Source organism: Xenopus laevis, chromosome 5L, assembly GCF_017654675.1.
Source record: "Xenopus laevis strain J_2021 chromosome 5L, Xenopus_laevis_v10.1, whole genome shotgun sequence".
NCBI lineage: Eukaryota > Metazoa > Chordata > Amphibia > Anura > Pipidae > Xenopus > Xenopus laevis.
Window position 1 is genome coordinate 162,158,288 of NC_054379.1, and position 16,385 is coordinate 162,174,672.

Below are 16,385 nucleotides of genomic sequence, written 5' to 3' on the forward strand. Positions count from 1 at the left end.
TTTAAAGAGAGCGTACATGATAAATTTAGAAATTTGAATTTTCTAATTTTTTTCACATTCAAATCAAATTTGGACTATTCCCTACTCGAAGAACACAAAAATTAGCTCAAATTTGAATTTTTTAAATTTGAATTTATACTTCAACCTTTGATAAATCTGTTACCAGTCTACAAAATACTGACTGGAAGAGTTTGGTAGCACTTTACTTGTGGTTGACAGTTAGGACAAAACCAGGTGAGTCTTTTTAATCCATAGTCAGGTCCCAGTTTTTCTTTGATGACCTTATGCCCTTTATCACAATATTCCTTCATGTATATATGGTAGTGCAGGCCTTCATTCTTCATCTTGCTAGAGAGCCAGGCAGAAGTGAAGTGCAAGGCATGGTGTACCAGAGAGTGAAGCTTCTCTATAGGCAGGGCGGAGCCAAGGGAAAGTGGATGGATTTGTGCTAGAAACAGTATCTCGTTCTTAATGATGTTGCCTGAAGGGATAATGGGGAAACATTACATTGGATGATGTAGCTTTAAGTGACAATACACCTAAAATAAAATGACTTCGTTTTAAAGAGCCAGTAGCAACAAATAGGAGAACTAAACTATATTTTATATAGTGAACTTATTGCACAAGGTTAAAGTTTCAGCTTGTCAATAGCAGCAATGATCCAGGACTTCAAACTTGTCACAGGGGGTCACCATCTTGGAAAGTGTCTGTGACACTCACATGCTCAGTGGGCTCTGATTGGCTGTTGAGAAGCTAAGCTTAGGGCTCGTCACTAATTATCCAGCAGAAAATGAGCTTCCCCTGCAATATAAGATGATGCTACAGGTTTGCTAATTATTAAATTCTGATGCTAATTGCACTGGTTTCTGTGCTGCCATGTAGTAATTATGTGTATTAATGACTAATCAGCCTTATATTGTGACATTTCTATTCTATGTGTACTGTATATTGTGAGTGGGTCCCTAAGCTCAGTAAGTGACAGCAGCACAGAGCATGTGCAGTGAATCAGCAGAAAAGAAGATGGGGAGCTACTGGGGCATCTTTGGAGACACAGATCTTTGCTGCTAAAGAGCTATGGTTGCCTTGGGCTGGTACAGAAGCACAAAACATAATGTACAACATTTCTACCTACTTCTTTAGTTAAGCTTTAGTTCTCCTTTAAGGGTTTTAATGAATAAACCCAATAAAACCCTGGTCATGCATGGCACCATTTTTTCCAATTTCAGAGAAGATGTGTGGAAAGGCACACACTCCTACGACACAGCAGGTTTGTAAAATTAGATCTTTATTCCAAGGGTAAAAACAAACATCCTAGGATGTTTAGGATAGGACGTTTGTTTTTACCCTTGGAATGAAGATCTAATTTTTACAAACCTGGTGTGTCGCAGGAGTGCGTGCCTTTCCACACATCTTCTCTGAAATTCACCCCAAACTACGGGTTCGGGGCGCTGCACCCGGGCCACCCCTCGTCATTGGTGAGTGCAGGCATTTTCATATTGATTGTAATGGAATCTGGCACAGATAACCAAGATGGTGGCTCCTTGGGTCTTCACGGACGCAGACGGATGATGTCAGCTTCTTCCCACACCCTGGTTGGTCGCCGGCGACGGAATGGACGTCGGCGTCAAAAATGGGCGCCGGCGTCCGTCGCACACGTCAGCGCGTCAGTCGCCGACGTCAGCGCGTCCGCGCGTACGTCATGACGCCGATGCGTCCGAAATTGGCGCCAAACTTGGGCCTTTATAAGGGAACTCCGGACTGTAACCTGTGCCCAATTATAGGTTTAGTTTTCTACTCCTGGGTGTGATTCATTGCGAACTTCTTGTCTATTGTGTACCGACCCTTGCCTGGAATTCTCGACTTCGAACCTCTTCTGCCTGGACTGATCTTGTTGCCTGTTTTTGACCATTCTTCTGTCTCATCCTCTACTGTACTGCGAACTTGGACATTGTTATTTTCCTCCCTTGGTCCTCACTACTCCTGAGGCCTTTGGCCTTACATTATAATTGGGCCATGGACCCGTTGGAGGAGAATCCTGCGCCGCCTGATGTCGGTGGGGCGCTTCGTGGTCTGGCATCCCGTATGCAGTCCTATGAGGTACAGCAGTCTCACTTTGGTCAGGCTTTGGAGACCATTCTTGCCAAGTTATCGGCGTTAACACCTGCCGATCCTACTCCAGCCCCTGCACCTGTGGTTCCGCTTCACGCCACCGAACCCCGCATTCCGGCTCCCCCACTCTACAGTGGTGATCCTACAGCCTGCCGTGGGTTTGTTAACCAGTGCGAGGTCCACTTTGCACTCGCACCCAGCCAATTCCTGTCGGAACGTGCTAAGGTGGGCTTCATCTTCTCCCGTCTGCAAGGGAAGGCACTAGAGTGGGCATCGCCTCTATGGGAAAAGGAGGATCCCATTATTGATAATGCCCGAGCTTTCATCCGGGAACTTCGAGTGGTCTTTGATGCTCCGGGTCGTGCTACTGCTGCCTCCGCACGCCTGTTCCACCTTCAACAGGGAACTCGCTCAGTCTCGGAGTATGCCATTGAGTTCCGCACCCTGGTTGCAGAGACTTCGTGGAACAACGACGGGTATCACGCTGCCTTTTACAACGGCCCTGGCGATACGTATAAAGTCTGATCTGGTGTCCAGGGAAATTCCATCCCGTTGGGAAGATCTAGTCGCCCTGGCCATAAAGGTGGATACTCGGCAGAGGGAGTTTCAAGCTGAACTCGACAGAGAGCGCTCCCCAACCAAAAGATTCCACAGGTTCCAACCTACTCTGGCTCCTCGTTTCCAAAGACCCCTCCTTTCCAACCCGGCTCCCATCCAGTCTTCTCCAAATCCTGCGGTTCCTGCTTCCTCTTCCCTGCCTTCGGAAGAACCAATGCAGATTGGACGGGCTCGTCTGACCGAACAGGAAAAGCTTCGGAGAAGGGCTGCTGGACTTTGCCTCTACTGTGGTGGAAAATCCCACTTCGCCTATGAGTGTCCAGTGAAGCCGGGAAACGCCAACACCTAGGTAAGACTGGGGAGACTTACCTGGGTGGAATTGGTCCCTCTCCCCATTCTTCTGCTCAACGCTTCCTCCTTCCTGTGCAGATTCGTTTTGGAACCCAGTCGATCTCTTCTAAGGCTTTTCTTGACTCCGGTGCAGCTGGGAATTTCATCGATAAGGTCTTCGCAGAAAGCCATTCCATTCCTCTGCGATCTCTGGCTGTTCCTCTTCGAGCATTGGCGATTGACGATCGTCCTCTATCCTCCGCTACAATTTCCCACTCCACCGATGAACTTTCCGTTATTGTGGGGTCCATGCACCTGGAAAGATTGTCCTTCCTCCTTATCGATTGTCCTTCTACTCCCATTGTACTTGGTCTGCCCTGGTTGAATATTCACAACCCTGTCATCGATTGGGCTTCCTCTCAGATCTCCCGCTGGAGTTCTTTTTGCCAACAGAACTGTTTACCTACCAAGTCTATTATTAAAGTTTCATCCGTTTCTTCTAATTCTTCTTTGCCTCCTGTTTATCAAGCCTTCATCGATGTCTTCTGTAAAAAGTCTGCCGAAATCCTGCCTCCTCATCGTCCTTATGATTGCCCCATCGAACTTCTTCCGGGAACCATGCCTCCCAGGGGTCGCATCTATCCACTGTCTCCTTCTGAAACCGGTGCCATGAAGGAGTACATTCAAGAAAATCTGCAAAGAGGCTTTATTCGTCCTTCTTCTTCCCCGGCTGGAGCCGGCTTCTTCTTTGTAGAAAAAAAAGATGGAGGTTTGCGGCCCTGCATTGATTATAGGGGTCTGAATAAAATCACAATCAAAAACCGTTATCCCCTTCCTCTCATCTCTGAACTGTTTGATCAACTAAAGGGGGCTTGTCTTTTCACCAAGTTGGATCTTCGTGGGGCTTATAATTTAATTCGTGTCAGAGAGGGAGATGAATGGAAGACCGCGTTTAACACCCGGGATGGGCATTACGAATATCTTGTCATGCCTTTCGGTCTCTGTAACGCCCCCGCGGTCTTCCAAGAATTTGTGAATGACATTTTCAGAGATTTACTGGGCCAGTATGTAGTAGTGTACCTGGACGATATTCTCATTTTTTCCAAAAATCTTGCTCAACATCGTCTTCAAGTTCAAGAAGTACTTTCTCGTCTTCGAAAGAACAATCTGTTTGCCAAGTTGGAGAAGTGTTCCTTTGAGGTTTCTTCCATTTCCTTCCTAGGATACATCATTTCCCAACGAGGCTTCAGGATGGATCCAGCCAAAGTTTCAGCGATTCAAGATTGGCCTCTCCCCACCAGTGTCAAGGCTGTTCAAAGATTCATCGGCTTTGCTAATTATTACAGACAGTTTATTAAAGGTTTTCTTCTAAAATTGCTCCAATTCTTGCTCTTATTCAAAAAGGGGGTAAACCACAACATTGGCCTCCTCTAGCCTTGGAAGCCTTCAAGTCCCTTAAAGAATCCTTTTCATCTGCCCCAATCCTCAGGCACCCTGAACCTCTCCAACCTTTCTTCATTGAAGTAGATGCCTCGGATATCGGAGCAGGAGCAATTTTATCCCAAAGATCCTCTGCCGATGGTAAACTGCATCCATGTGCATTCTTTTCCAAAAAATTTTCCTCTTCCGAAAGGAATTATGATGTTGGAAACCGTGAGTTACTGGCCGTCAAACTTGCTCTGGACGAGTGGAGACACCTTCTTGAAGGATCATCGATCCCTGTGACCATCTTCACTGACCACAAAAATCTTGAATATATTCAGACTCTTAAGCGCCTCAATCCTCGACAAGCCAGGTGGGCATTGTTCTTCTCACGTTTTAACTTCATCTTAACTTTTCGTCCTGGTTCAAGAAACAAGAAAGCGGATGCCCTTTCCAGAAGTTTTGTTCCTGAAGATCCCATCTCCGAAGACCCTGAATCCATTGTGCCTCCTACAAAAATCATCGCTGCTCTTTTTCCATCCTTGGCCTCCCTGTTATTGTCTGTTCAATCTTCTGCTCCGGAAGGAACCCCTCCTGGTGTTGCCTTTGTTCCTCCTGAACTCCGTCATTCCATGTTGGTCCAGTCCCACAGCTCCAAGCAGGCCGGGCATCCTGGAGTCAAGAAAACCACAGAACTTCTGACTCGTCTTGTGTGGTGGCCGTCCCTAAGAAAGGATGTTAAAGACTTTGTTTCCTCTTGCTCTGTGTGTGCTGTATCCAAATCTGGGCGTTCCCCTCCCAAAGGGTTACTCTTACCACTACCCATTCCCTCCCGCCCATGGACTCATTTATCTATGGACTTCATCGTGGACCTCCCTATCTCCTCTGGCTACACTGTTATTTGGGTGGTGATTGACAGATTCACTAAAGTTGCACACTTTACTCCTCTTCGAAAACTTCCCTCTGCTCCTGAACTTTCTTCATTGTTCATTAAACACATTTTTCGCCTCCATGGTTTCCCTGCCGAAATTGTCTCTGATCGTGGTTCCCAATTTGTTTCAAAGTTCTGGAGATCCCTGTGTAAAGCCCTTGGTGTCTCTCTTCAATTTTCATCTTCATACCATCCCCAGTCTAATGGAGCAGCAGAAAGGGTTAACCAGGCCCTTGAACAATTTCTTCGATGCCATGTATCACTGTGACAAGATGACTGGGCGGACCTGCTTCCATGGGCAGAATTTGCACATAACAATGCATTACACATTTCTTCCGAAAAGTCCCCTTTTTTCTGTATGTACGGTCTTAACCCTTTGGCTTTTCCCCAGGATTTATTACTTACCAATGTCCCTGCCGCCAACGACCAAGCTGCCCACATGTCGGCCATTTGGCACGCCACGGTCATCAATCTGGAAAAAAGTTCCCTGGTCCAGAAAAGGTTCGCGGATCAAAGAAGAATCCCTTCCCCTTTGTACGCACCTGGCGATAAGGTTTGGCTATCCACCCGAAACATCCGTCTTAAAGTCCCCTCTCCGAAGCTTGGTCCCAAATTTATCGGTCCCTTCTCCATCTCTGAGATCATCAACCCGGTGGCTGTTCGTCTACAACTTCCCTCAGAGATGCGGATTCCTAATGCATTCCATGTCTCCTTGCTCAAACCTGCAGGTACTTCTTCTTCTTCTTCTTCTTCCTCAGCTCCTGTCTTGGTGGATGGACATCAGGAATTCGAGGTTAAAAGAATCCTGGATTCCCGAATTTCGAGGGGCACCCTACAATACCTCATTGAGTGGAAGGGGTTCGGCCCGGAGGAGTGCTCCTGGGTAAGAAATTCAGACGTCCACGCCCCTCTCCTGGTCCAAAAATTCCACCGGCAATTTCCTTCCAACCCAGGTGGTCCGGAGGCCCCCCCTAGGGGGGGGGGGTACTGTAATGGAATCTGGCACAGATAACCAAGATGGTGGCTCCTTGGGTCTTCACGGACGCAGACGGATGATGTCAGCTTCTTCCCACACCCTGGTTGGTTGCCGGCGACGGAATGGACGTCGGCGTCAAAAATGGGCGCCGGCGTCCGTCGCACACGTCAGCGCGTCAGTCGCCGACGTCAGCGCGTCCGCGCGTACGTCATGACGCCGATGCGTCCGAAATTGGCGCCAAACTTGGGCCTTTATAAGGGAACTCCGGACTGTAACCTGTGCCCAATTATAGGTTTAGTTTTCTACTCCTGGGTGTGATTCATTGCGAACTTCTTGTCTATTGTGTACCGACCCTTGCCTGGAATTCTCGACTTCGAACCTCTTCTGCCTGGACTGATCTTGTTGCCTGTTTTTGACCATTCTTCTGTCTCATCCTCTACTGTACTGCGAACTTGGACATTGTTATTTTCCTCCCTTGGTCCTCACTACTCCTGAGGCCTTTGGCCTTACATTGATTGAATCACGTTTTGGATTGCACGGTTCATTACAACTCACCCTAAAGAGACGGACTTGGGGCATCGCACCCAATTCAATTCTATCATCGGGTGAGCTTTTTGGTCATTTGCCTCACAATTGCCATATAGGATAAATTTTATTCATTTGGATAGAGCCGGGGGTGTTTTTTCTTTTTTCTATTTCCATTTTTTCCAATTAACATGAAAATCACTAAATTTCATCACGAGAGCCATGAGACTCCTGTTTGCCTTCTCAATACAATCATCTCTACAAGTGACACAGCAACGTCAATCTCGTAGCAAAACTGAACTATGTATTTTCCTTACATTCCCCATGACACAGCCATATTCAAAGTGAGAAATGTACAGCACACCAAACTGTCAGCAGACTAACTCAATACTAGTTATGTGTGGGCCGGCTCAATACCCGCGGGACCCACTGGTTGGGTGGGTTTGGACTGACCTCACTGCTCCTCTTGCAGGTTGAGCTTTTTTACCCACTCTCCCCACCCACGACCGTAGACTGCTGGCTTCCAGTTTTAAAGACGTGTGCATGCCCCGCCCCTTTTGTGATGTCATTGGCAGGCGGGTTGAGTCTTTCTCGGCCTGCTCATCACTACTCCATACCTACTCCAGAGAAGCACTTCTGGTCCATCAAGGAAAAACAGACAGGTCGAGAAGAAGATAAAGCCCGAACAGCTCGTTCTGTATCAAACTCTGGAGACAGCACATCACAGGAGGGTTCTGAGGCTGGAGAAGAACACCATGCCATACGACAGTTGTAGAACACCAAGAAGCCTCCAGCTTCAAAGTTCAGAATAAGCCTAATAGAACAAAGAAAAATATCATAGCAAACAATGGCACATTATGCAGCAGTGGTTATCAGTTTTATTGTTTTCCCACATTTATCTAAGGACCACAGGGCCTGAATTTTATGCCCATAAATCAATACCAGACCCCCATCAATCCCTTTTATTTTTCATGAATTTCTATAGCCATTTCAACTATTGATACCAGATTTTTTCTTAGTACCTTATGGAGTTTCATTATAACGTAGTTGTAATTAATTTATGAATTCTAGGTGCTTAATTTTTCTTCATAATAAATATTAATTTAATTTACCATGTTTTCACTTATTGAATAATGTTTATGACTATGACGATTTTGATATCATCCAGGTCATGGTATATTTAATATTAGTAATTATAAAACAATGATTGGTCCCAAATACTTTGAGGCAATGCTGGTTTGAAATTCATAAAAATTTCATCTGCAATTAATCTGCACTGCACTTTATTTGTAACTGCAAAACATGCCTGATTTAGTATAAATGGGTGGCTCAACTGTTCCCAAAACACCGATTTTGATTAATACATGTTTTAGTAATTAATTAAGCAATTACAAGAAGAGTGACACTGTTGGGACAATGGAATGAGGAAACATGGATATAAAGGTGCAAGCTCTATTGGAGTAATTTATATAAATTGCTATATAGAATTTTTTTGGAGTGCGGTCTATTCTGAAGGATACACACACACACACAGTGATGTTCGATAAAATTGATCACAAGAATTATATATATATTTTTTATATGTACTGTATATAGTGATGCATCTAGAATCGGCTCAGCAGGATACTTAAATACACAAGACTTTATAATATCAGTTCACCTAATAGGAAGTTGCGCAGAACATATTTTCTTATAAAAAACAATTGGAAGAAAGCATGTATGTTTTTTAATTCCTGCACTAAGGGTCAGGGCACACACTCAGATTCATTTTCAAAAGACGCCTGAAGTTTCCTCGTAAGGAAAACGAATTGCTGCGAGTGCCATCACGTCGGTGATTTACATTCTAGCTGGCGGGAGGCAGTTCTGGGAGATTAGTCGCCCCGAAGAAGGAGATTTGTTGCCGGGTGACTGAATCCCTGAATCTGAGCGTGTGCCCTGACCCTAAAAAGTGAAAAATTTTAAATATTAACTAAAGTCATATTGTAATTCCCAATTGCCACAATAACATCAAAACAAATCAGTAGTCCACCGAGAAGCCCTCTGCATATTTAAACCCCTTCCTTCCCCCAGTTACAGCCGGTTAGGATTTGAGATGAAGCTGATAAGTGCCAGGCACATGGAACACTGGCTCCGTTGCTCTCAGCCTGCATTTTTTTTTGCATGGAGTAGTGGTTTTGCCAAAAGCACAAAAGCAGACACTTTTAGGTCAACCTTGTCTCCCTGTGCCTCTACACAAGTGGAAGGTGCACTTTTCAGCAGATCAACTGAGCTGGGTAAGGGAGCAGATCAGCTTTTCTCAACCTGCAAAAAAAAATAAAAAATGCAGGCCGAGAGCAGCGAGTCTGTGTGCCCTGGCCCTCGTGAGCTGCTCTTTATCTGATACAGTAACCATATCCACAGGCTCTTTCAGGGCTTAAAATAACAGGTGAAAACTGGCAGTTTACTTAGAAATACTTATTGAGGAAAATCTTTCTCAGACAAAAATATTCCATATCCGTAATTGGTCATCATTATGCTTCTTTAAGGGATTTACAGAATCTATCATTTTTGGTCCTAACCCAAAGTGAATAGTGCAATTGAGAGCTTCCCATTGCTACAGCAATTAAGAGAATCCGTTCTCTATTTTGAATTGATTTGAAAAGCAAGATACACCATATGGCCATCCTCTAACCCTAACCAAGGATAATTATATACAGTACAGTAGGTGCTCCCACTTCTGTTACACCAGCCTCTACCCTTCTAGCAGGTGGATTTTCTTCTTTTTAGCAACAAGAGCATTAGAGAGGTTGGATGCCGACATTGTGGGATCAGCCTGACTTGGACGTGCCCCTCTGATTCATCCTATAGGGGTTCAGTTGGGCTGAGGTCAGTGCTTGAAGAAGGCCATCAAGTTCCTTCACTCTCATCCCAGCGAAAAACTCTGTACAAACCTTGCTCTGTATATGGGGGTATTTTCATGCTAACTTAAACAGTCAAGAGTGCTAGGTTTTTAAACAAATAGTCAAAAATGAATGTTTTTTTGTCATTTATACTTATTAATAGCAAATGTAGGATTACCCTTGACAAAGGTTTGTGTAAACACAAAATAGAAACTGAAATACATGAGCTCCTATAAACAGTGAGACTTTTACTATTTTCAACCTTGGTGTTGGGTCTCTCCAGTCCCCTCTCTTGTTTGCTTGTTTAGCCCGGGCAAACTCATTTGATCTGACGCTGCCATACAGCCCAAAATGGAACCGTAGCCATCTGCTCATATGACTCTCTGCGGAACCAACATCTTGTGAACTCCCGGATTGTTCTTTAGAGGTTGCTTGAATTACAGAACTCTGAATTTCCCGTGTTTCAGTGTATTCTTTAGCATTATCTATGCCGGAAGATGCATTTCCTACTGCCTTTGTGTCAGAAATGGTAAATTCCAAGTACAAATTCTTACCATGAACCTAGAATCAAATAATGAAAGATTCAGTATTGTTTTTAAAAGTATTTTAAAAATAGGCCACAATTATTACTTTTACCTGGCAGGAATTAAAAGACTTTCCCTTCAGGTCATGAAGAGAAATCTGCTTTGTGCTCCCTCCAACCTTTACCACATATTGACTCACAAATGGGGAAACGATAGAGTAGAAACGTCTGACTGTGGGACCTTCCGGCATGTCTGCAAAATAAACATCAGTTTTTTGCCTTTTCCACACAGTCTCTGTATGAAATGAAAATAATGTATAAATGCACCATTACTTATTCCCTGTGACCATATAAAGGCACAAGGCTGCAGGCTGAGTTATACAGGGAACTCTGAGTATCACTCATGTATTATAAGGGATAATGTACCCCCTACTGTAAATGATAAGGATATTAGAAGTCACTGAGGGGTTGTTCTGTGACCATATAAAGGCACAAGGCTGCAGGCTGAGTTATACAGGGAACTCTGAGTATCACTCATGTATTATAAGGGATAATGTACCCCCTACTGTAAATGATAAGGATATTAGAAGTCACTGAGGGGTTCTGTGACCATATAAAGGGACAAGGCTGCCGCTATACATGTCAGGGTATAAGAAATCAGTGAAGAGTTATGTTAATGTGACAGTACTCACTTATATGGAATATTTCAGACATGATGTGAAGTCTTCTAAAAGTAATTTGAACATTAAATCAGTGTCAGCAGGTATTATTGGCTTTTGTATGGACCCAGTAAAACCCAGGTGAGTCTGTATCTAAAGCTTTTCTTTAGCTCACCTTCCAAGGGTTCCTGCCCAAACTTCTGGTTATGAATCTGAACATAGTGTATATGTAAATCTACCTCTTTGGTGGTTTCTTCCAGCAGTATTGCTTATAAATGAAGTGCAAACATATTCCCCAGCGCTGTACAATAAATGGGTGCATGCACTGAACATACAAAAAACACCAATAACCGATACAGGAGGTAAAGAGGGCAGTGTAAGCCTCTTATCATTGGAATCTGTACCTATACCTGTACCTAGGCTTACCATCTCTCCAGCATTCTGTGAATGTAAAACAAACAAAAATTCTTAAAGGGACTGTTCATCTTCCAACACTTTTTTCAGTTTCAGTTGGTTTCAGATTGTTCCCCAGAAATAAAGACTTTTACCAATCACATTCTATTTTCTACGTGTGACTGTTTTGTAATATTGAAGTGTAAAATTTCATTTTTCAACTAAAGCAGCCCTGGGAAGTGGTGGTCACCGACCCTGTAAACTGTTCTAAATGGATACATTTAGTGGATAATTGTTCTTACCTTTGTCCCTGCTGAGCAGAATCTCTGGCTTCCATTACAGGCAACTGTTAGAATTGATACAATAGTTGCGGATACTCCAGAGATGCTGCTGAGAAATGGATCAACTCAATGTTGTAAAATTGTAACAGAATCTGAATTACTGAGTTGCCAGACTCACACACCAGAGACATTAAACTTTAACCTTAGATTTTGGAAAAACAGTAAAAAATGATAAGTAATTGAAATAATGTCTTTATTTCCAGGGAACAATCTGAAACCAGTTGACCTGAAAAAAAAGTGTTTGGAAGGTGAACAACCTCTTTAAAGGGGTGGATCGTAGGGATTGGCGAATTTTTTCCCCTTGATTTGCCGCGGAAATGACGCCCATAGACTTGTATGGCGCTGTGCGTCAAAAAAAAAAAAAAAAAGACGTGCGTCAAAACATTTTTGACGCCCATTAATGGGCGTCTGCGACATTTCGCTGGCAGCGAATTTTGGGCGAAATGAATCGGGTCAAATTTGCCAATCCCTAGTGGTTCACCTTTAAGGTGAATTTTATTATGTTATAGAACGGCCAATTCTAAGCAACTTTTCATGATTTATTTTTTATAGTTCTATAGTTATTTGCCTTTTTCTTCGGACTCTTCACAGCTTTCAAATGGGCGTCGCTGACCCCTTCTATAAATCAAATGCTTTGTAAGGCTACAAACATATTGTTATTGTTAATTTTTATTACTCATCTTTCTATTCAGGCCTCTCCTATTCATATTCCAGTCTCCAATTCAAATCAGTGCATGGTTGCTAGGGGACTTTGGACCCTAGTTACCAGATTGTTTAAGATGCAAACTGGAGAGCTACTGAATAGAGATGTCGCGAACTGTTCGCCGGCGAACTTGTTCGCGCGAACATCGGGTGTTCGCGCTCGCCGGAAGTTCGCGAACGTCGCGCGACGTTCGCCATTTTGGGTTCGCCATTGTTGGCGCTTTTTTTTGCCCTCTCACCCCAGACCAGCAGGTACATGGCAGCCAATCAGGAAGCTCTCCCCTGGACCACTCCCCTTCCCTATAAAAACCGAAGCCCTGCAGCGTTTTTTCACTCTGCCTGTGTGTGCTGAAGAGATAGTGTAGGGAGAGAGCTGCTGCCTGTTAGTGATTTCAGGGACAGTTGAAAGTTTGCTGGCTAGTAATCGTTTTGATACTGCTCTGTTATTGGAGGGACAGAAGTCTGCAGGGGTTTGAGGGACATTTTAGCTTAGGTAGCTTTGCTGGCTAGTAATCTACCTTCTACTGCAGTGCTCTGTATGTAGCTGCAGTGGGCAGCTGTCCTGCTTCTGATCTCATCTGCTGACTGCTGCAATAACAGTAGTCCTTGTAAGGACTGCTTTTATTTATTTTTTTGTTGTTTTACTACTACTACTACTACTACTACTATAAGAGCCCAGTGCTATTAGTCTAGCAGTGTTGGGGAGTGGGACTGGTGTGCTAATCTGCTGCTCCTAGTAGTTCAGCAGCACCAACTTTAATTTTTTTTTTTTAATATTCATTTTTTTTTTATTTTACTTTTTTTTATTTTACTACCGCTGTAGTAGTGTATAAGTTGACCTTTTAGGCATTATTTGCCCTGTAGGCATTATTTGCACACTGTTTTCTTCAACCCGCCATCGAGCTGTGTGACCTTGTTCCCATTCTGTCTAAATATCCATAATATTACCGTCTCCAGAAAAAACACCGGAGTCACTTTTTTCAAGCAGCATTCATATATTTTACGTAATCCGTATCCACCGCTAAAAATTACTATTTTCAGCATTTATATGGCATATTTTTTCTGGCAACTGTGCTTCAGTGGCTGCGTCCAAAAAAACTGGGCAAACAATGTCTACAAGGTCAACGTATGGCGAAAAATGACTATTTTCAGCATTTATATGGCATATTTTTTCTGGCAACTGTGCTTCAGTGGCTGCGTCCAAAAAAACTGGGCAAACAATGCCTACAAGGTCAACGTATGGCAGTTGTTTAAAGAGAACAGTAGATTACTAGCCAGCAAAGCTACCTAAGCTAAAATGTCCCTCAAATCCCTGCAGACTTCTGTCCCTCCAATACAGAGCAGTATCAAGCAGATTACTAGCCAGCAAACTTACTATCATCTGTCCCTGAAATCACTAACAGCTCTCCCCCTACACTATCTCTTCCAAGCACACACAGGCAGATTTTTCAGATACATTTTTGCCCTTGATCCCCCTCTGGCATGCCACTGTCCAGGTCGTTGCACCCTTTAAACAACTTTAAAATCATTTTTCTGGCCAGAAATGTCTTTTCTAGATGTTAAAGTTCGCCTTCCCATTGAAGTCTATGGGGTTCGCGAACCGTTCGCGAACCGCTCGCATTTTTGCGTAAGTTCGCGAATATGTTCGCGAACTTTTTTTCCGACGTTCGCTACATCCCTACTACTGAATAAAAAGCTAAATAACTCACAAATAATAAAAAATGAAAACCAATTACTAACTGGCTCAGAATATCCCTCTACATACGAACAGTTAATTTAAAGGTGAACAAGCCCTTTAATGCTATAGGGAATGTTTCTTTCAGCAGACACAGGCAGCTCAGCAATGTTACTTGTAGGTGAAACTGAAAAATCTCCTCATGAAACAGTAACTTGTATAGAAACATTACATTTGCTTTGTGTTGGGACAAAACGACAATTACAGTGTGTCTCCCATCACACGCTCTGGATCTGACTGTGTCCATGGCTTATCGACTAATAAACACCACAGACTTTAACAATAACCCAAACTATGTGACTAAAGTTATAGAGATCAGTGTTACACACGTCAGTCAGACAGGGGCACACATACAGCCTTTCCTCTGTGTTCAAATCAGAGGGCGGGAGTATGAGATCGCGTTGCTTTTGATTTACCTGCGGCCTTCATCAGAGGAATCTCAACCAATCACAGCGCCAAGGTAACCCCACGCGGCCCTTCAACCGCCCTCTTCTACACAAATACCAGCCAATCACCTGCGTTCGCGCCAGAAATTATAGGACACCCCCACGTTCAGACGCCCTCCTCAAGCGCGCAGGTAATTCCAGCCAATCTGCAGCATTGGCGTCGGAAGTGATAGGCCGCGCCCACTTTTACGGCCATTTAGCGGCATCCTTGTAAGTGATAGGTGTGTCATTAAATAGTGAAGGATACAGTAACATACTTAGTAGTAACACTTTCTGACGCTATTTTGTGAGGGATAACTACGTTCTAGTCAGGCAGGCAGAATTCTATTGCTGTGTGTGGTACAATTAGGGGCAAATTGGGCAACGCTGTTGAAGGCTGAAATCAGTTTTAGGGCGAGGTCCATGTCTGGACTGAGAATTGAAATAGGCCCTGGCGTTTCAGGTACCTAACTGTCCCGTTTTTAGAGGGACAGTCCCTCTTTTGACAGCTCAACCCACAGTCCCTGGTTTGTAATGGAAAATCCTGTTTTTCTCTCCACTGAACAGCCAGAAAAAGAAACAAACTTAATTGGCTTTTGGCAGAGAGTCCAGAGCAGCCACAACAATCAGATACTTTTGTAACAATTGTATTTAGATAAGCAAATAAGTAATTGTAACAATATCAGATAACAGGTCCCTTGGGAAAAGTTAGACTCACATCTTAAAGGGCAATTCACCCTCATTAGCAAAACTGTAATTACTGAAAAAAAACACAGAAATATGTTCAAACTTTTATAACCTGCCACATTTTGTAAAATGAATAAGGTAATTAGGGGGCGTAGCAAAAAAATGGGCGTGATCAAAGAAATTTTGCCACGCTACGCGCTAGAGTCCTGCGTGGAACCAATTTCTAAGACCTGGACCCAACCCAAACCCTCAGCCTGCGACCTGAACTGTTACCCGCATATTCACCCACTTTGATCCGCTACCGACCAGGAGCCGCAACTGCCTTATCCGCAACACACCGACCACCATCAAACAGGAAGTGATGGTTTTGCAAATTGGAAGTGATTTCATCAAAAGTGGGAGGGACTGAAACAAGTTTTATAAAACTTTAAAAGGAGTAAAATATAGACAATATTACATCAGATAAGAAATTTAGATGAGACCCACGGGTATACCCGCACCTGAAAATCCTCCCCTCATTCCGCAGGGTGCCCGCTTTTTTTGCGGGTAACCCGCAGGTACCCGACCCGCTGCAGGACTCTACTGCAGGCTGCAACTTTTTTGTCCCTCTTTTTATTTCCAAAATGTTGGGAGGTATGCTAATCAGCCCACACAGAGGCCCAAACAACCCCCACCAGCCCACTAAATACTGACTTTCTATAGCACCTTATAGCAGCCCCTCTGGCATTTGCCAGAACCCACATTGCCAGTCCGGGCCTGGTGAGGTTCAAAGGGACATTTGTGTTGGCTCCATGAAAATGCTTAGTAAAGCTTATATCACAAAGGATGATTTATACTATATATTATTACATACCTCCCAACATTTTGGAAACAAAAGGAATTAAAAAGTTGGTGCACATAACGCGGCAACTTTTTTTTTTTACCATGCCCGTTTTGTGGCCACACCCCCTAATTACCATGTTAATTTTACATTTGGCAGGTTATGAAAGTTTGAACATATTTCTGTGGTTTTGCAATTTTGCCCTTTAAGCTGTGAGTCTTACTTTTCCCAAGGGACCTGTTATCTTATATTGTTAAAATTACTTATTTGCTTATCTCGAAATTGTTACAAAAGTATCTTATCTGCTGCTGTGGCTGTTCTGGGCTCTCTGCCAAAAGTTAGAAACTTTGTTTCTTTTTCTGGCTGTTCA

The 16,385-nt window shown here is 43.7% G+C and overlaps 1 protein-coding gene across 3 annotated transcripts; it reads right to left on the reverse strand.

Annotated features, from left to right (window-relative positions):
• Positions 1–51: 51 nt before the first annotated feature.
• neil2.L (nei-like DNA glycosylase 2 L homeolog) lies at positions 52–15,544 on the reverse strand. 3 transcript variants are annotated; one of them, XM_018264102.2, is made up of 5 exons: positions 15,485–15,544; positions 10,367–10,506; positions 9,993–10,291; positions 7,469–7,665; positions 52–481 (listed from the first exon to the last, which is right to left on the reverse strand). In XM_018264102.2, the coding sequence occupies exons 2-5, from the start codon at positions 10,502–10,504 to the stop codon at positions 168–170; spliced, it is 948 nt and encodes a 315-aa protein (XP_018119591.1). In that variant the 5' UTR covers positions 10,505–10,506; positions 15,485–15,544; the 3' UTR covers positions 52–167. The 3 variants fall into 3 exon arrangements, with proteins under 3 accessions (XP_018119591.1, XP_018119590.1, XP_041419537.1); XM_018264101.2 differs by lacking the exon at positions 15,485–15,544 and adding an exon at positions 14,500–14,644; XM_041563603.1 differs by lacking the exon at positions 15,485–15,544 and adding an exon at positions 11,608–11,661.
• Positions 15,545–16,385: the final 841 nt, after the last annotated feature.